We start from the raw sequence: 21,750 nt of genomic DNA, 5'->3' as shown, positions 1-21,750 counted from the left end.
CTGTCTGCATATGCAAGAAACATGGAGCTCCGAACGCTACAGCTATCTCCTTTTCGAATTCACCGCTCTACAAGTGTGCAATCCCGTAGAATCGTGCCGGGCACATTTTCGGTCTATGCGATCGCTTGAGGGTGCTCTGGCGGGACGAAGTAAGCGGGGGGGTATGTGCAGTTCAAATGGGTGATGGGAGCAGACTCAAAACGATGCGAGTGCGCACGCGCATATTTTTGGTGAGCGACTCGCAGGTAGTGTAGTGGTGTAGCCGCCACCTACACTACCTGCACCCAGGATCCTAGTGCATCTACAGAGTCATCTGTATGGCCGTTTTCTACACTAATTCCTCATAGGGTATAAGGTGTATATGATGCTCATGGATTAGTATTAACATAGTATAATTAAATCATCCTATATCTGCTCTAATGCACACCCTAGATAAATTACCACCAGCCACCACTGCACATAGCCACATCACCACGTAGCTCGCCCGCCTTTGCTTTGAATACAAAGACGTCACATGCAAGAGTGAATGTGTTCGTCCCTTGTTCTCTCATTCGTAGCCTCATTCAAGCAAAGAGGCCTCGGTCATGCACCTCTCCTTTATGTGCTTCTGCTGCTCACCCCTTCCTCTCAATGAATGGTGATCTTGATCTTGTAGTTCCCACACCTTGCTGCCCTTGACGTCTATTTTGTTCTAAACATTGTCTGTTTTGCAGATTGCACAGTTGCAATTTAAATTAATAAAATACTGATAAAGATGTCTTTCATAGTGTGGAAACATTTTTATTGGAATTTAGAGAACTCAATGTATGCCATGTGCTTGCAATGTGACGTGAAACTATTGTGAGGAAGTACAAAATCCATTTCACCATTACTGGAGCATATGAGAGGGAAACACAAGTCAGGGCCGATTTCACCAACGCCGATCAACGCTTGATCTTGGATCAACCGTACAAATAATCTCAAATCACACTGATTGAGTTTCACCAACGACAATCAGCGCTAATCGGGGATCAACATCCTTGATCAAGTTGATCGTGGATTTTCTTTGATCAAGCCATGATCAACCAAGATGGCCGACGTATTGTCATCATCTGACGAGGAGTTGGATATAATTATAGATTATTTCAACTTACGTGCACACCACAGGTCCTTGGAAGTAAATGCGTATGATATGTACGAAGAATAAGGAGTTTAAAAATGAAATTTAGATTATCCAAACCTGCCGTTGATTTCGTCCTAGAGCGTATTCATAACAGGACAAAGGAAACAGAAGGAATCATCCATATCACCCGTGGAACAGCTTTTAATAGCTCCGAGATTCTACGTAACGGAAAGCCTGCAGTTAAATTGAGTGGCTTGAACACACGGTATTTAAATTTAGCGGGTTTTCAACATGAGAGTAACGAATATCGAAACGCTGAGTTTGACGTTGTTTATGAAGACACCGGTATGTTGTTGGAAGATATTCCTACTGTTGTTCTTGTTTCGTTGATGGTTTTGTATTTACATCATACATTTTATTATAACTGCTATGTGTGCGGTAATATTATGTAATATAAAGTATACTTGCATGGAATCAAATGGTAGTTCAATCGGTCAGTAGTTGCGAAGGTTTGTAACGTTAAATTTCAAGTTGTTTGTTTGAAGGATATTATCTTGAGGAAAGAAATTTACTTTATTAGCTAGTATTAATATCAGAGCTGCTGTTAGAGTAAATAGCATAGAATTATACTGTGTGTATGACAATAGTCGCGTCAAGTTTCCACTTAAGTACATAAGTAAACCTCGATTTCAAGATAAGCATTTTGGTACCTCAGCTTACATAAGGAGTTCACTTTTAAATTTTAGTTTCATGTATGTAAATTAAGTGTAATGGTCATACAAATCAAAACCATTGAAAAGGTAATTTCAAAATTATGTGTACCTTAACCTTCGCTTGATCGATGTTGGCCTTTCGGTGATGTTGGAGATGACACCAGTTAATTAGAAATTTAATTAGTGAACTTAATATAACCTTTACTGGTTATTTTAACTGTGGCAAATATGAAAATAGTTCACGATTTTTAAGGTAACCGAAGATAATGGTATTGCAGTATGTTTATACTATATTGTGGTACTACAAATTCTGGGTAGATTTTATTAATTAATGGTCAAGAGATAAGAAGTAATGAACGATGTAGTCTTACTCATTATACACGGTCAGGTGTCAGTCATATTCATCTAGGTGATGTACTTAGATAACACTGCTGCACAGGATTTGGAGCCAACTGGTAATAGTGTTTTTTTAATTGTATCCTAAAGATGATTAATGTATAGTAGTGCACTTTAAAATATCTTACTTCATGAAGGTGATGTAGGTGAGGGGGTCACATAACCCACAATGTTATGTAAAAGTAATATAAATGGCTAATCATAAACCAGTGAAGGAATCCTATTAATTTTCTTAACTACCTATTGAATACTCAGCATAGTAATAAATACATTAAGGTGTAAAATCATGGCATCGACAATTTAATTGCATACATAACATTTTCAGCTGTGGTATTAATAAGATATTGGAATGCAAATTAGAGATTTTAAACCATAATCTTAAATGAAGTATATTATGTATCAACGACATTAAATTGTTTTTGAGTAATGTCTACTGCTGTTGGATGTATATCACAATTTATTTTACATGAGTTCTTGGGCATGATGAGTTTGTCGCTCCTAGTATAAGGAAGTGATAAATAGGTGTCAGTATGTGATGTGAGGTAAGATTGTGGGCGCAAATTCATGAATTGTGTTAATATAAAACCGTTGTTTAACTGTAGCATGTGATGGTTCACAACAATTTAGATATGGGAAGTATAAATTTTAACACGCTACATTGTTCACACATCAATTATAGCTTGATATATACTACAGCTTTGTTAGTATAACAAAATATACTTGATTAGTTTATTTTGTTGTGTCATTATTGTTATCATTCTATCATAACCATCCTCTGTATGCATGTTCGGAAATTAAGTTAAGGATTATCTTTTAAAATCAAAGCATGAAAGTGGAGCAATCTCTTTCTTTATTTGGTCTACAATCCTAACATGTTATCATTATAAAATACAAGTGAATAAAATAAAAATAAAAAATTGTTGTTGGAATTTGTTGATGCTAGGACCTTTGTAATGCTAGTATGAGTTGATTAGTGTTAGGCATGGAAATAATTATGTAAACCTAAAAGTGTAGCTCATCACATAGCTAGTAGTAGACTGTTATTAAAATGAATAATACAGATTATTGCAATTATGTAGTGCGATAGACTTCTCACTAAACAATAATAAGATACCAAATGTAGCTGGTAGGTCAGTTGCTAGTTCCCTAGGGAGCAATCGACCTGATTTAGGCGATTGAAATTCTTACCAACCTTTTATATACATATTTATAAATTCTTCTTGGCAATATAATATCCTTCAGATGTATTTTTCATCATAATTCAATGGTGGTGGGAATAATTCAATGATAGCAGTGGTTACCAATTGACTCTTGATATTTATGTTGAAAATAAATTTTGAAATTTCTAAATGATTGCTCCAGTATATCTTAAAATGCAGTCTTGATTGTGTCTCATTAAAATATTTTACAGGGCATTGTAAATAACCTAACAAACTATGGTCTGAATGAGATTAATTGACTTTTTTTATTTTCACATTGAGGTTTATTTTATGTAGCTGACAGTCATTTAACCTGCCTCAAGTTGCAATATACATTTATGTAATTAGGTAAGAGGAAGCTATGAAGCTCCTGAGATTTAAAAGTTTTTGCAGATACATAGTAATTGGTGAACTACTTAGAGTGAGTAAATCAAGCAGTCTAATTTAAAGGCCCCATTTTGTAAAGCAAAGCTGTACCAAGAATTCATACAATTTCCTAGTGGAAGAAAGGAATTTGTGAGAATGGAAGAAGAATTTTTTGGGATTGCTGGATTCCCAGGCATCATTGGGGCAATAGACTGCATGCATATCCCAACAACTTCATCTGGAGGAAAAAATGTTGGAGAATTATTTGGAAATAAGAAGTCCTAATTTTCTATCAATGCCCAGGCAGTTTGCTCCCCTACACTATAATTGACTAATTTGGTGGCTTGGGTCTGTTCACAATAGCACTATTTTCAAAATTTTTCATTTGAGGGCTAAAGTGTAAAGTGCAGAGATACCAGATGATTATTTATAAGGTAATGGCGGTTATCCCTTCAGGCCATACCTCCTTGTTACACCCTGTAAACAGAGGAGAGAGGAAGTACAACCTTGCTCATGAGCAAAGCCTAAACCCATTTGAGTGTTGTTTTGGGCAAGGACGTACCCAGTATCAAAACTATAGGGGGGGGGGGGGGGCAAGCCATGGTTGTTCAAGTTGTAGGTAAGATTTAAGCATGGAAAAGGTGAATGAAATTAACATTTTAAGGAAACTGTAACAACTCTTTATTAATTTTTAAAATTATTAGCTTGAAAAAATATTATTTTCCAAAAATACATTTTTGATTTTTGCTCCTAAGGAGGGGCAGCTGCCCACTCGCTGGGTATGCCCATAGTTTTAGGGTATTGAAACAGAGGTTTCCTTCCCTCTCCATTGGACTAAGAATGAAAAAAATACATATTTCCTCATCATTGTGACTATTGGGGTTTTACACAAAATTTCAATTATATTCAAAGAGAAGGTAGATACTCATTCAAGGTTCTCATTCAGGATGCCACTGTGAATCTTCATCAACCCATGGGAGAGGGATCCACAGGAGCAGCTGTTTGACTAGCCTTAATTAATGGCATACTTTTATGAGTTTTTTTAAAAATAAATTCTTCTTTCATGATAACCATAGCATGGTTCCTCATGGTAAATGGTTTCCTCTCATTTTTACATTTTTCCTGAGCATAAAAAATTAAATGGTAAATGTCATCTATTTTAAACATTCAATAGCATTTTAAACCTGCAGATAAATTACAGAAATAATTTTTTACCTCAATTCACGGATAGTATAACTTGGAATTTAGATTTGATGACATTAATAGGATAAAAAAGCCTAGGATTTGAGAAATATTATATATTTATTTTCCTTCACTTTGGCTAGGGCAGCCTATTTTATCTCAATTTATATTTTTCTATTTTCCAAAGCTAGTACACTATTTTTCAGTTTATTATATTACGCTTATGCTTTCCATGCTTTCTTCTTCTCATTGCATGTATTAGCATCTGTTCTTTTGTTCCATATAATATTTGAATGAGTTTCTACGAGATGAGATTCCTCCAACTCAGAGAAATTATTCGCTTTCGCTGTTTTCTAAACTCGAAAGTCGCGGTTTTCACGTAGGTAATAACAAATGCCGTTGTAATGCGCTGTAGACAGCCAATAGGAAAGCTACTTACAAATCTATGAGAATTATAATGCTACGCGATTGCCGATCAAGTGATTTTGATTGTTGATCAAGGATCAGACGTTGGTGAAACGGACGCGAGACTTGATCTCGGATCAGGGAATTGATGCCGATCAACTGATCGCCGATCAAAGAGAGGTTGGTGAAATCGGCCCTCAGTCTGCTATGAGAAAATTACATAATTTGCAGGATGCATATGTGAGATAAATTTGAATTCAGTTGATTATTTATCCAAAGATTGAAACTAGAGATGTGCGAATAGTATCCGCGAATACTCGAATACCTCAAATACTATAAAGTATTCGATATTTGAGATCTCGAATAATTATGCTAAAGGTACTCTCTTGAATACCTCGAATACTTTGAATTTCGCGCCATTCACAGTTGCGCGCACGTCGTTCGTAGTTGACTCGGAAAAAATGTAGAGAACTCTAGTCTTTTAGTGCATGCAGCACTGTTTTAGGCAAGTTGACGAACTGCATCAAATTTGGGGATTAGAGAGGTGAAAAGAATTCGACGTGGGGAACCGAAAATGATCGGATGAAAAAAATCCAAAAATCTCCAGTTTCCCCCACCAGGAGAACCTCTGTGCCGTGGGATAGTAACTACGTAGCACAATTCCCAAATTCCGCTACCCCCTCCATCCATCAGCCCTGGTCCCCTCCTTCGATGACGCTTTTTTCCTCTCCGAAATCAAAGAAAAGGCCCCAGCTTGCACAGGGTTCGTATTACGAAGACCATAAATCAAAAGCTTCAAAAGAAAATATCAAGTTACAGGAGAATAATAGAATCGTGTTTCACCCTTCACTCTTTCTCCCCCAGTGACCTTTTTCTGCCTATCTGCTTCGAAGTTCCCCATTTCTGGAGGTCAACTGCAGCATGAGTCATCTATTAGCCCAAAAGGTGTCTAACAATGGCTTTCGGCAATTGATACTACACTTTTATAGGACTGAAATATTAGTAATGTGCGCTTAGTTTAAAAAAGAATAAGACCAAACACGACATATTTCTGACTTTATTCAAGCATTTTATGCAAGGAAATAAATGTCAAAATACGACGGAGACTTAGAATCTTAGAATTCTGGTGAAACTCGAAATCTTTGCAGCTGAGCTTCTCGGAAGATGATGCGGTATTTTTTTCCGAAAACATATATCAAGTTACAATTTATCAGTTATGCTATAAATCTCTATTGTCACAGTCACAGACGAAGGGATATTTTCTCATGATAATTGGTGTCTCCTTGCTAGCAATTCGAATTCATCTGCTATCTAGATAGAACTTCCAAAGATGGACTGAAAATAATTGAAGAAGGAGAAAATCCGGCTGAAAAGCGCGTGTATTTTGCAAAATGCCTCAGATTGTCCGTTAGCACTTGACGGTAGGAGTGGGGATAAAGTGAGCTACCTGTTGAAAATAAGAAGTTGGATGAAACCGAGTATCAGATGGGTGTGCCGCTGAAATGGCATTTGGTAGATAAGAATGTATACATCAGACAGAAATCCACTGTAGCAGTGTAAATGCCGAGACGGCATGCAACCATTTTTTCGCGAGGTGGTGTGTCCCCTTAGGATATTTGAAAGAGATGTTAGTTGAATCAACTATAAGCCCAAATTGTTTCCATAAAATTAAGATATTCCATTAATCAGTTAAATTCCTGTTTGAATCCTTTAAAGGAAATCACAATTGCTCGCCAAAATCTTGGGTTTCCTGCTGCATAGGCAACCTACTATCTGCTATATATATAAGCAATCTGCTATTCGACCCATCTCTAATTGAAATCTATTTTCATTTCCAAATGCAAGTGTAACTGTGTAGATCCTGGGCATGTAAAAATATTAGTGTTTTAAAAAATAACTTGAAAACATACAAAAATGATTGTAATCAGTAAAAATATTAAAATGTGTATGACAATCAAAATAGCAATCTTCTGATTGTATGGACTCAGAAGGAACTTAAATTATGACTTCGTTTTATAGCAGGCAATTAAAAATGCATTTGAATCCAAAAATATCCGAACATCCGACTCCTGACATCAAGCATCCGATCTGAATCTTGATCCATAACTAATCCTGGATCTGTCCATCTTTATTTGATAGTACTATACTCCTCTGGTAGCCCTGGTACAACTTTGGCTTGCTGTGTGGCATTCTGTGGTAGCTAGGTATCCTGGGAAATGGATCAATAATTTTGCTAGGGGGACAATACCCTTCCTTCAAATAATGCAAGTGTGGGTGAAGGAGATATTTTTGCTAGATTATTTCCTTGAAAGGGTGTGAGTGGTTTTAAATATCTTATTTTTAAATGCATTATTGAAGGGGCTTGACTAGGCTTCTTCATTTCCTGCCCAAAATATAATTTTTGTAATCATTTCTTCGTTTGATTTTTAGGCTTAGAAGTAATGGTACATATTCTCCATATTGGTCATTGTCATAGGCAAGGCTGATTTTTTTCTATTTCTATCCCACCATGATGTCTGTGCAGAACATGGTAATGGAAGCGGTGCGGGTTTTCTGTGACTTGATCCGTGGAGCCCTCCTGCCTCCACCAGTGCCTGCAGAGCGCCTGAGAAGGGGGCCAGCGCCACAGGCACCAGTGGCAGCAACTGAGCCTGGTGGTTGGGTGGGGGCGTGGCTCCCTCACTGCATCCGTCATGTGAGGAGGCAGGCGTACGAGCCCTTGGTGCGGCTAGACCTCCCCTCGGAAGCGCTGGATGCAGTCACCTCTCTCTTGTTTGACCTGAGGTGAGTTCCTCTTGTCCGGCAGCTCTCTTCCTCCCCTTGACCTCTCCTTTCTTTGCTTGCTGTCAGGGTGCTTTGAACTGCCATTCCCAAAATATCATGCATTGAAAACCCCATCTGTGTAATTTAGAGAAGAAAAAATAAGATATGCTGCTGTACTGCTCATTTAGCTCAAATATATTAGAACTGCAAGATAACAAAATTCAAGTAACACCAAAGTCAAAGAGTACGACTTGACTATAACTTATTCATTTTAACATTATTACTAGGTCTAAGATAGTGATTCTCAACTCCTCACTAAAATCTAGTGTAGCGCCATTTTTAGACATTCTGAAGAAATCATGTGGTGAAAAAAGTAAAGGAATGTTACTCTGCTGCAGAACCAATCTCACTTCACTGCTGTGCCATGTGGTAGCCAGTTCACTTACTCGTACTCGGATTCTCAGTTTAATTTTGTGAATTCAGTATTTCAATGACATTATTCAGCACATTCTTCCTATTTATTATTGCTGTTTGAAATGAAAAATCGCTAAAGTCAGCTTCCACTTAAAATGTAAGTGATGGCATCAGTGCCATGCTGGTCCACTGTAAGTCTGTTGCAGGATCCAGGGCTAACTGCTTCCTGCTATGTGATGGAATTTTGCCCAAATACTTTTACTTTATCTATGAGTAAGGGTTGTTGATGTTTGACTTATGTGATTGTTTTAGTTTTTCTTTATGAATACTGCTGTGTATGAAACGGTTCGAGAGCTGTTTTTAACTGAGAGAGCTAAAATGCTTGGAGAGCTGCTCACTCAGAAAGCGACCACCAAATTACACCCATACCTCACTTAGCACAAGAGATGTGTTCCACGGGGTCTTTGAACTAATCAAATTTGCGTTATTAGAGACCATTTTAACATGGGGAAGATTGGGATGAGTTCCCGGTTGCATAAGTCTTGGGTATTGAATTTCCTATAAACTGTATACAGTGGAACCTCGTTAAAGCGAGTACGGGCTATAGCGACACCCCCGCTATTACGAGAGGTAGCCGATGCACCATCAATTGACCCTATAATAAGCATGTTAAAATATTCGTTTCTGCGAGGCCCTTTTGGTGTTGGCTCTCGCCATAGCGAGGGTTTCACCGCCGGAAAAACTTACATCAAGACTCCTTAATCTCTGTAATTGCTAGCGATCTGTTAGAAATGAAGTTAATGGAGTGCTCAATCTCTAATTCATGTGGTAAACTGTCGTTCCATAAATAAGTAGTTAATTTTGGTGAAAATATTGTGGCATTAGCATTCGCGAATGCTTGATCTTCTTTTGTTCCTTGGGCGGCAGAAAGCTGTCATCAGCATAACCGTGCGTCCATGAGTTGCATGAATAGAAAGCATTTGATGGCAGACACCATGGCCAAAAAAACACCAAACACGTACAAGCGAGAAAATAAAAATAAAGGAGTAATATGAGAGTGTCGAAATTAATTTATCTTCCTATTCGCTCTTCACAATTAAAAAAAAAAAAACAAAAGCGCCCAAGGAATGCAGACTATGTAGAGTTATAAGGAGCTTTGTTCGGGTGGTTTTGCCCACTCCAATCTGCGGGAACTCCTGAGAAAGGGGCGGCCTTAGCCTAAAGCGGAGTATTTCAGGGATAAATTGCGAATGGAGAATTTCAATAGTTCGGAAGGTTGATCATACTAATGCAAAGCACCAAAACCTTATCTCCCCTCATAATTGCTGGTGATACCTGCGGTGTAAACCCGAAGTCGTGGAAGAAAGGACTCCTATCATAAGTATCTTAAGGAGTATTCCCCGCATGATATAACATAGACGAAACGGAACTTTTTTTACATCCTACCCCCCGACAAAATCCTTGCAGTACGAGGTATTTCCTGCAATGATGCCTCTAAAGGTATGTAGTGCGCCGTAGCGATGATGTAGGATGTACGATGCAATGATACTGAGCGTGAATTGTCCGGATGGACGTATTTATTCTCCGTTGCGGATTCACAAGGGTGAACTATTCACGTCAGTGGTCGGAGTCGTACTGGCGCTCTCTTCCGTTGCGTGGGTAGCAGAGCCTCTCCTGGTGGCTGCTGGAAGAACTCTCAGAACAACTGACTCTCGTTTGCAGTGCCTTGGTAAACTTGGTGTATTATTTCAAATACGTCGCAAGCGTAACACTCAAAAAGGAACTTTTTTTAACAACGGCAATTTTAATCACATCATTTTTCAAGCTTAGCAAACTTTTTACCGTAGATAATGAAGATATTACATTATCTGATAGAAAAAGTCTTCAGAGGCAGGAACGTTATACAACCTTCCACCGTTTTCGACAGCAGAAACAAATGCAATACGTTATTTCACTTCACTGCCGCTTAATGTACAGGAACAATAAACATACACCAATGGAAACTTTTGAGGCATTAAATAACTGCGATACAGTTTTATTAGTTATTTCTTGAATTTTCAGTGGAAATTACCAAAATAAAAGAATTATTACGTAAATGCACTAATTGAGTGCATAGAAAAATTGCTTCATCAGTTGTGCATAGGCATAATGATTGACAAAACAATACCTTGCATTTTTATTCAGTGCAGGGCTTATATTGTTTGAATAGTAAGTCGTTGTTTGAGTAAGGAAATTTAGTGATGCAAAAAAACATCACCTTTCATCTGGATTTATACTTACGTTTATCGAATAAAAATTTATCTGTCGCCACACCACTCCTGTTCCTGTATAACTGTTCGTGACAGGTATATTGGTTATTATATGCTCCACCTCCGGTAAAGCGACAATTCGCTATAGCGAGTGTTTTTTGGTACACTGTGGGGTGTCGTTTTATCGAGGTTGCACCGTATATTCCTATTAATAGCCTCAGAAAGTGTTATTTATAGAAGCATTCGTTCTCCGTTTTCAAAGCAATAGATCACTTTCAATTTCTCTTCTAGGTTTATGCTTTTTCTTTATAACTTCTTTATTTTTCTATCCGCATTCCAATTTGTTGCCATTGTTCACTTGGTTTTTACTCAGTATGGCTAAATTAATTATAATAATAATGAATTTAATAATTACCTTCAATTTTACATCATTCTGTAAAGGAGATGAGATAAATTACTTCTGTTGGTCTGCTACTGATTGTACCGCATGATGGGTAATGTGTTTGGCCAATGCACGGCAATGGATTTTTTCGAATATGTTAACAAAGTACTAGATTTGAGGCAAGAAATACCATTAATATGAGTAGAACGAGAGTAATTTATTGTGCACTTAACACAAGTTCACGTTTTATCAAGAGAATGTTAAGGCTATTTGATTAGGCTAGACAGCGTTGGGAAGTTTCCCGAGGAATGAATTTGTGCTATATCGAAATTGTGTTAAGCGAGGCATGGGTGTACACACTTTGTACATACCTTTGTGTCCCCCATTCTTCCCAACCCACGTCTCTTGTATTCCAGGTATTCTGCCCCTCCATGCTTTGGGCCTGATTCCATGAATGATAGTGGGCTGCTAGTTGGCTTCAAGTGGATATTTCCAAAGGAAGGAATTATTATAAAAATGAATAGATAAAGCTACTACTTTCTTTCTTTTACGTATGGTGATTAGAAACATGTTGTTGTTCACCCTTTACCATTAAGACATGCTGCGGAAGGTTTTGTGCGATATTAAAAATTGTGCACTTTAGTTCTAATTCACAAAGGTGAATGTGGAATTGAGTATTTGTGTATTTTTGTTTGTTGTTTTTTGCTGAGGTTCTTTTCTCATCTGAAATTCTGTAGGCTGTGCTGCATGGTCACACTATTTCGCCATGCCACGGAAGGAGTGCGCTCCCTTCACAGGAAGGAGACATGGAGGATGGAGATGGACGAGAGGCAAGAGGGCATCACGGACCTGGTTTGTACACATATTTGTTTGCCTTTCTTCGTAATCTGGAGAGATTATTGGCAGAAGGATAGTTTATCCAAAATCACTGACATTTTTTCATCATATTGCTGAAGAGAATGAGTGTTGGAGGTGGCTCATTTCTTGAAATTTATTTATGTATTTTTATTAGACATAAACAATAGTGATTTGCAGTAGACTTCGTCAAATGTTACACGTAAAGATAGTTAAAAACTAATGTCAGGTGTACAATTAGTGCACTCATTAATACAACTAAGGATTTAGAAAAAATCCGCTTGTGCTGCCATATTTGACTCTATGGTGGATACATTTCTGACTTCTTGGGGTAAAAGGCGAAAAATTTCAGATAAATCACACAAAATTGATTTTTGGTTTTCAATAATCCACATAACGATAGGACAAGTTTCTCGTTTCTCCTGTTGTCTCTATAATGGATGTTATTGTGAGTATAATTCACTCATACACCTTCGGCAATAGTTATAATTTTTATTACTATTGAAGTTTGGATATTTAAATCAATTTACAAAAATAAATTGAAAGCGATGCATAACCAGCAAAGGGAAATGTTTTTAGTTATTCTGTATCCTTTTTCTTTCTTGTAGTTTTTGTATCCAAACTTGAATGTACAAGATTTTGGAGCGAACTATAGGTCAGCAGCTGAAGTGGTTTGCCCTTTTTTCTGACCTCTCTCATTCACGATGCCAAGATAAATATGTAGTTAATTTACAATTCCTCTAGATTATATCATTTTAACACAATGGTTTTTATTGTAATAAAAAGTCATCTGGTGGAACAACAAGATTTGACATACTAAAAATGAATGGCTTAGGTGAGACGAGGGGGTACACAATAGGATGGTGTATCTTCATTTTAACATTTCAGTCTGTATGTAGAGAGAAAACAGGTCAAGAAATAGAAAGAAAATTGCAAAATATAAAAAAAATTACATGCATAAAATGCACACTATTACATACTAGATTGCTTAATGGACATTAGCTGAATCATATTTGTAAGTTAGTCAGAATACAACAACAGATAAAAATGTAATAATATGCAGTAAAACCTCTATGTAATGGTAATTTGCATTTGCATTAACGTGTTAAAATATTGTGTGTTGTTTTTAAGGTGGGATATACATATTTCTTAATTTTGTTTTAAGAATACAGTGAGTCCTCATTTAACGTCACCTACCGTTCCTGAAAAATGTGACGATAAACGAAATGACGTTAATCGAAGCATAATATCCCATAAAAACAATGTAAAAATTGAATATCGGTTCCTAGACCTCACAATTCCTATGCGAAAAAATTTTAGCGTACCATATCTGGGGCATTTTTTACGATGGGAATGCCAAACTATGGCATAAATACGAGTTCCTGTCTTCATCGACGACAATAGCAGCAGTGACATAAATCCTTCTCCATTTTTGTATCTTCCCGCATTTGCTTTTCGGCTTCGCTATAGTGCGGTCCAATGAATGCTACCAGACGCTACAGACCGGGGATCCGGTCCATAGGCCCTACCCTCGCTACAAGAATTTCTTTTCGGACCGGTCAGGAGCGAAATCAAAATGGCGCAAATGAGCGAGGGCGGGCAAATTGGGATTATGAAATCGAAGAGATGGTTTTAATTGCGAATTGAGGCGGGCGGGCGTCGCCTGGGCATCATCATCGCTGAAACATCGTCGCAGTAACAGGAACCAAAATTATTGTGAACATTGTTTTCTTGGACATTGTCGTGGAAATGTCTCTGATGCTAAAATTTGCAAAAACCGTAATCGCAATTAACAATATACACACCGTTTTACACTTTGAATAGACTGACCGTATTACCGCCCACGAAACGAACAACCTGCAACGCCCGCCGCTTCGCCTTTTTTCTCGCGCGAAATTTAAAATACGTGACGTTATCGCGAAGCGAAGGGGCGATAAACGAATCACGGTCGTAAAATGTTCGTGACGTTATCGCGAAATGACGTTAAACGGGGTGACGTAGAACGAGGACTCACTGTACTCACTTTTCCTATTGTTTTAATTGTATTTTCCATATTTCATCCTTCTGTTCACATTGGTAAATATTTTATTTAAATCCTTTAGTTCTAAAGATGATGCTACTTACACCTCAATAAAACTGGGCTAGTGGAATTGCTGGGATATTATTCATGTGGAATTCAGAACAAAAGAGATAAACTCTTTATAGCCAATTGCATGTGCCATGGACTACTGTGTCACTCTGTTAATCTCCATCTCTTTTTTCTCTGTTGCGCAGCCACTGCGCTTTGAGAGTCGGGTGCGGGAGGTGGTGCAGCTGGTGAAGGAGTCTGCCCTTGTGGGCGAGAGGGGTGAGATCCCGTTGGCTGAGAGCACGTCCGCCTGCAAGGAGCTGACAGCTCACATCCAGGCCCTCCTCTGTGCCTTCCCACAGGTATGCCCTCTCTCTCTCTCAACTTTCTTGTGATTACAACATGCCATGTTTAGCTGTAATTGCTATGTTAAAGTCTCTTATAACTCTTTGAGATTACTTCCCCACTGCAGAAACGGATACAGTGAAAACTCAAGGGGGCGGGGGTGCAAAAGATATTTTGAGCTGCTTTTTATCGTAATGAAAAATAATCAAATTAAATGCAAAATTTAAGAGTTTTATTTAAACTAATTTTATGTGTATACAAGACAATGCTATCTTATGATATAAAAAAGTTACAATTCTGGGTCTACAGTGTTTGGCAATGTGGGCAGTCCCGCCAGGGGGAGTGCATGCCCCCCATATGTATCTGCCACTGCCTCTCCTAGTCGCTAGGGGTACCAACTGAATGTGTTTATTTTTACGTTGAAATTTGATCCAGCAAAGATGTATGATTTGGAAAGAAATACATGGAATAGGATAGTCAATTATTTTCGCCGTTGTCAGTACCTAGGTCTAGTTATGTGGACTGGATATAAATTCCCCAGAAACTCTACAACTTTAGAATCACCACTCGCCTCATGCTCAATGGCTTGGGCCTTGTTGGCTGACCACATGAGACTTCTTTTCCACATTGGAACATGAGCAAGCTGGCAGTTTTGCTCAACAATGGAACAATCACGCACACGCGCATACACCAGTGCCCCACACAGGCATGAAAACAGAGCGAAAATGGGGGATGAGAAATTCCACAGAGGCCCTTTACCGGTCCATCATGGGTGGTTTCTTCCACCACCCAGGACATGAATGTATGTGTTTGTATGAGTTCATTGTAAGAGAGGACATGGTGGTCCTAAATGCTTTTGAAATGAATATGACATTATTATTATTATTATTGTTTAGCTGTGGCACAAATTGCCAACTTAACCTCTTTTTCATTGTTGGGACTTCGAGAGATGGTCTATTCAAATTTCATGTGTTGTATGGCGTTTTGTGTGTTTCAGACACTGGAGCACCTGACTTTTGGGAAGGATGCAATGCGAGGGGCAGGTCAGCCTGCTGTGTCGCAGCTCATAGGATCCCCAGCAGCGTTTGACCCCTACAGGGGAGGAGGGGGAGATAGCAATACTGGCAGCATGCAAGGTTTGTGGACTCCTGTCTCGTTTCTCCTTTTGATTTGAAACTAACTGTCGTATTAAGTAATTTGTTGAAATTTATTTAGCTTCACTTACAAGTCTCTCTCTTTAACATTATTTTCAAGAGATCAATCTTCTCCTCTGTTCACGAGAACTTTTAAGAATGGCAGCTTTCCTGTTTTGTTGTTTTGTTTTTGTTGTTGAATGGCAGCTTCCCTTAACCTCTTTTACATCCTCCCCTTCTGTGTGGTGTGTGTGTGTGTGTTGACCAGTATTATTTAGATTACAGATCAGTCGATTTGGTTTTTTTTATGGTCTCGGATCCACCGGTCCTTGTTATTGTTACTGTAACTAACGTCAAAAGGAACTGGTTCTGAAATAAATGGACAAGAAAAAAGGAAAATTTCACAGCTATGCAATTTATATTATCATAGATATTCTTAATGGATAAAGACACCTGAAGCACTGAGAAATTAGCTATTTGAATACTAAATTAAGAACTGAAACAGAGAACTGAAGGTAAGAGCTGAAGTGGAAACAGAAAAAGTTGATAATTCAGGTAATAGAAGAAAGAAGAGGAGGGAGCCCTACAAATATTGTGGCTGAGTAAGGATATTGTAATCTTACTTGGGGACAAAGGAAAAGTAACAGTTTATTCTGGATACTGGAATGCATTAGAGAAAAGTAAAAATTTCTTTAGTGGACTCCTAATCTGCTGGACTAGAATCTCACTGAAAGAATTTTATGGAAACAATTTAGATCTTCAAATAAGTATCCTCGAACCTAAATATGAAGGTGCATCACGCTTTGAGACCAAAGGAATCTGCCAATTTTTCCAGACTATCCATAATTCACATAGGAATGGAAATTCTTTCTAATTTCATCAGTTGTTAGTGTTACATAGTTCTCGTACATATTTGAAAAATGCAGTGTTCTTCATATCCTCATTCAGAATTATAATTAGCATGCAAATTTTGAGGTAATTATTATCCTTTCCATCCAGAAGTCTATCTGGAACATTGTGTATTCTTGCTGTGAATTTCATCATCACATTCCAATATATTTTCATTTTCATGCAATCTTCTTATAATTGCTATCCTTATATTTTCAATCTTACAATTAGTTAGGTGAGATGCTTTGGGTGGAGTTCACCCCAGACTAAGATGCAGGCATGCAAATTTTCATCAATTCACAGTATATGGGCCATTCCCTTTCTGTGGGCTATGTCGCACTCTCGAGATTTTTTTGTTTGGGTTGTCCAAGGGCTTTGAACTCAGGACCCTCGTGTCAGATGGGAAACACTCCCATCCTTTCGGTTACCATGTTTTCCTGTTTAAAATTGGGAAGAGTTAATTGTCCACCTGTCGATGAACCTGGTGATGCTTCATTGTGTGAACATTTCATCGTAATCTAAAATTTGTGCTCGTGAATAAAAAGTTCAGAAATTACAACTAAGGGTTGATTCAAGTGAGAAATATGGGGGTTAAAGTTGGGTAATCAAAGTAATGCCATGATAACCAGGAAATAACTGAAAATTTGACTTCTATATATTCTCCATTTTCTACTTTTTTTGCTCCAGTATTTTCATTTGAAATAGATGAACAGTTTTGGAATAGATTTGGTGACGTTGCACATAATTTTTTGATTTAGGTATCAATCGTTCATCTACTTCATTCTAAATTATAACATATTACATATCTCATGTTAAAGCTATGTAAATCATGTGAGCTTGATTGGGCAATTTATCATCTCTTGAGTTGCCATCACACCCCCACTGATTGTACATCCTTTTGAAATGCAGGAGGTAGTGTCAACAAGCAGCCACCTCCCTGGGAAACACGTCTTCTGATCACCATGAGCAACTGTGTTCACACGCGGACAATAGTCTTGCCTCGGTTGGGGGACCTTTTCAAGAAGCAGTCATATCCTGGGGCTACCAATAGTGTTCCTGGGCAGCAGTGGGGTCCCATGACTATCTCGGCGGGGGCCCTCGAGGCACTTGAGAAGAGGATTTTTGAAGCTTACCTTGAGGTAGGTCTGCCTGTATTACTCCTTCCTCTCCCATGTTTTGGCCTCTTCTTTTCCCAAGGAGGATTCCATGTTCTCTTATGACAGTGAAGAATGTTTGGGTCTCATACCAAATAAGGTCCTCTTTATCCTTGGAATCTTGGAGATAAGGAGGACCTTACCAGTGTGAGCTCCAAGAAATCTTCACTTTCATTGTTCGCTGGGAAAAAAATCAGACATTACATGTTCTCCTATGTTTCGAAAGATATTTCTCTTATGCTACTGTCAAATCAAATACTTATTATTTATGCTAGAAATGGCGATAGTTTCCTTTACGTCTGTTTTTCTCCTTTGCATTCCATATAATGTAAACTCTTACGACAGCATTGCAGATAATGCAAACTCTTACGACAGCATTGATAATATAACAAACTGACAGTTAACGCAAACATATCAGCAGTTAAATAATATTCATTATTAAGCATCGAGGAAACTTAGGTAATTATTCACATTATTGTAAAGGCCAGAACTGCTTGGAAAATGATCATGCATAGATTATCCAATGTTTTGATAAGTTGTTGTGGCTTCTCCCCATATTTTGTAGATAATTGATGCTCAACTGTAAAATTCATTATACAGTAGAACCTCGCTTTTACGCCCCCGCAATATACATTTTCCCGCAATTTACGACATTTTCGTCAAGTCCCGACGATTTAAGTATCTCTAAAATGTTAAGTCTTCCCCGCATTTACGCTGACGAAATTTCAAATGACCCACTATTTACGCCAGGCCGCCAAAGGGAACATGGCGGATAGCGCACCGTAATCAAGAAGAAAGGGTTTTAGAGATCGGAGCCTGGGATAACCTTTTTGCAAGAAGGTTGTAAATATAGGAAAGGAAGTTGTATTTACAACCTCCTTGCCTTTTTGGCATACCTGTCACCAGCGCCACTATCATTAATACGGCTTCTTTAAATTACTACAATAATTCCTTCTTCATCTGTTTCTGACCACTATCGCGGGCATAGAGTTAATATTACTATTATAGTATTTATGATCGCGGGATTTCCTGGAGATAGGTTGTTTGCGACGTTTAAATTTCATTCCATTTGTTGGTGGTAAATATTGCAGGCTTTCCACTTCACTTGTACGCATCGTAGTTACGAATATAGACGCTATGTTTATATTCGTGGTCGTTCTCGTGATGATCCACCCATTGGGTGTTCTCCTTCGCGTACATTATTACCAAGTTCTTCGATCAATTTTAAAGTCGTTTTAATCGTAATCTCTTTTTCCATGCTCTTTTCGTGACAGCGTCAATAAACGCTAATCAAATACGGAATGGCCCAGAAATGAGAGAGGAAAACTTTTTCAATAAGAGATAAAATTAAAATTTTGGGAAGAGTTCACTCACATGTAGGCTCATGCGTTTCCCTTGCCAAAGAGCTTGGGATTCCAGTGTCCACGTTAAACACTGTTGTTAAAACTCGCAAAAAGATAGAAACCAGTGTAGTGGATGCAGACCCAGTGCAAAGAGGCGAAAATATGTTAAGTACTTGAAATATGATAGACTAGAAGAAATTTTAAAAGAATGGTTTCAGTACACTAGGTCCTCGAACATACTCATCAGCAGTGTTATTCTAAAGGAAAAAGCGTAACATGTGGCAATGAGGCTGGGAATTGAAGACTTCAAGGCTTCAAACGGATGGTTGAGCTGGTTTAAGACTTGGCATAATGTTGTATACAAAGCAATTTGTGATGAGTCCAATAGTGTTGATCCCCTAACGGTGGCACAGTGGAAGGAACATTGTTTAAGTGAGCATATAGAAGGGTATGCTCCAAAAGACATTTTCAATTTAGATGAGACGGGCCTTTTTTTCAATACACTTCCCTGTAAGACTTTAGAGGTGAATCTTGCCCTAGCGGAAAGCATAGCAAAGCTCGTTTAACAGTATTGTTAGGTGCTAATGCTAATGGTAGTGAAAAGTTAAGGCCATTTGTTATTGGAAAATCCAAAATCCCAGATGTTTTAAAAATATCAAGACATATCCCACAACCTATGCCGCTAATACCAAAGCTTGGATGACGTTACATTTCTTTCAGGAACAAATGCAGGCTCTAGATGCCAATATGGGTGGACAAAACCGAAAAATTGTTGTATTTTTAGACCAATGCCCAGCCCACCCAAAAAATATGAATTTGAGGAATATAAAACTGGTGTTCTTCCCACCAAATTGTACCAGCCAATTACAGCCATTAGATTTAGGGATAATCCATGTATTCAAATCCAACTACCGCAGGATTCTAGTGAGAAAAGCAATCTTATAGACAGTGGGAGGGACCCTAAGAGCTTTAAAGTATCAGTTTTAGATGCACTACACTATGTAGCACAATCAAGGAAAGAAGTTGATGATGGAGAAATCGCAAATTGTTTAAAAAAGCTGATGAAGAACATTTAAAAGACTGATCTATGAAATCAGAAAATATGATCTAAAAATCTGATCAGAAAATATGATCTACCTCACTGAGAGTTCAGTACTAATAAAGAATTTTTTTTTATCATAATTAAAGGTTTTATATTCACTATTCATTTAGAACATGATTCGTATGAAAAATTGAACATCTAACTATATTTAAAGGGGTTATTTTTCATTAAATTGTGCCTAACCTCGATTTTACACTTTCCCGCAATTTACACTCTTTTTCCTTGTCCCCGTCAAAAGTGTAAAAGAGGGGCTTTACTGTATAAAGGTAAAATTAGTTATGTATTGTTGTGTGATTTGAAATGGGTATGTAGATGGAATTAGTAGAAAATAATTGTACTAGCACTAGTACAATAGTTTGTACAATGCACACTTGTTCTTATATTCATACATCTGATATTGGACTCATTACAGGCAAAGAGCGATCCATTGGTTGGCACAATTGAGCCTTCCATGTACCTTGGTCACATGGATTGGGGAGATCACCTCCCAATGCCCATTGATGTGAGGCCTTACGCGAAAGAAGCGATTGGTAATATGATTGGAGTCCATGCAGAGGTGAGTGTTTTTCATATTCGCTTTGTATTTTGTATTGCCTAGCTCTCTCTATTCCCGTCTAGTTAACTCCATTCAGTAGCTCATGCAGATGATCTCATAAGCGTAGTTGGGCTTTCTGGAATTAGGTCTTTGGTTATTCTGTCCACTCTTGCCTAGTCGTGCATCATCCCCAAATACCTCGGGACCTCAAAGACGTGCCAGCATCTGGTATGTAATTTATGAGGTTTGAAGCTTAGGGTTGGGATTTTCTCACGCCTACTTTGGTGTTTTTATTTTTTTTCGGCCGTGGGTCCCTTCCCGATGCTAAAAATATTTTACTTAATGTCTGCGCAAAATCTTCAGTGCCTCCGAATTATAACATCCTGGGTGATTTAAATACATACATACGATTAAAGCACGGTATAGGAACGGAATAGCGAGGTCACACATGCTGCATCACGCAAACTTGAGAGATTGATCTAATTACAGAAAGTTTGACTCAATAATTAAAGTCTGATTTTGAGATTATTGCTTTGCATACAATGTAAGTGGGAACTTGGCTCCACATTTATATGATTGAGTTTATAAACTGACAGGGATGACTGAGCTGTTCTTGAAGTTGGACTTAACGCCTAAAATGACTCTATATTTTTGTGAGTTTAATTATTGCTCGAGTAGTATTTTACCTTTTCATGGTGTCTCCCTCATATCTCTCAGCAAAAAATTTTGGGCTTTGTGGTCTCCATTATCCTCATCAATCTATTATTTGTAACAAATGCTAGTCCATCAGCATTTATAATAATAAATCTATTTTGATTTTCTTCATGACTAAGCCTCTGCCACCAGAATGGATTGAGGTTTTGAAATAGGGAAAGAGAAAAGCTCACAAAGGGAAAATGTAGTGGATATGATCAACTTGCAGTACACTTTACTAAAGTGCTAGTTTTGTTGTTCGCAGCATAAGTTTTGTAAGGAGTAATATTTGCTGTGAATGAGAGATCTTTGGGGTATATTTTGTTAATTTTTCCTATTCTTAGGTATGTAGGCTGTTGTGAAGTGTGCATCTAACAAGGGGAATACACGACCTTTGGGTGGCCGATTGAGCTCAAATTTTCTGATTCGGTAGATCATGGCTATCAATTAAATATGCCGAAGC

General features: G+C 38.0%; 1 protein-coding gene across 1 annotated transcript in view; it reads left to right on the top strand.

Annotated features, from left to right (window-relative positions):
* LOC124156520 (exocyst complex component 2) overlaps window positions 1-21,750 on the top strand; it is a 59,595-nt gene that overhangs the window by 24,975 nt on the left and 12,870 nt on the right. The window contains exons 11-16 of the mRNA XM_046531109.1: window positions 7,888-8,147; window positions 11,909-12,023; window positions 14,301-14,456; window positions 15,437-15,575; window positions 17,370-17,599; window positions 20,472-20,615. Coding sequence (XP_046387065.1) covers window positions 7,888-8,147; window positions 11,909-12,023; window positions 14,301-14,456; window positions 15,437-15,575; window positions 17,370-17,599; window positions 20,472-20,615 — 1,044 coding nt within the window. The remainder of the gene's footprint in view (window positions 1-7,887; window positions 8,148-11,908; window positions 12,024-14,300; window positions 14,457-15,436; window positions 15,576-17,369; window positions 17,600-20,471; window positions 20,616-21,750) is intronic.

Source organism: Ischnura elegans, chromosome 1, assembly GCF_921293095.1.
Source record: "Ischnura elegans chromosome 1, ioIscEleg1.1, whole genome shotgun sequence".
Lineage (NCBI taxonomy): Eukaryota > Metazoa > Arthropoda > Insecta > Odonata > Coenagrionidae > Ischnura > Ischnura elegans.
The sequence above is the reverse complement of the archived record's forward strand: the minus strand, read 5'-3'. Positions and strand labels throughout refer to the sequence as shown.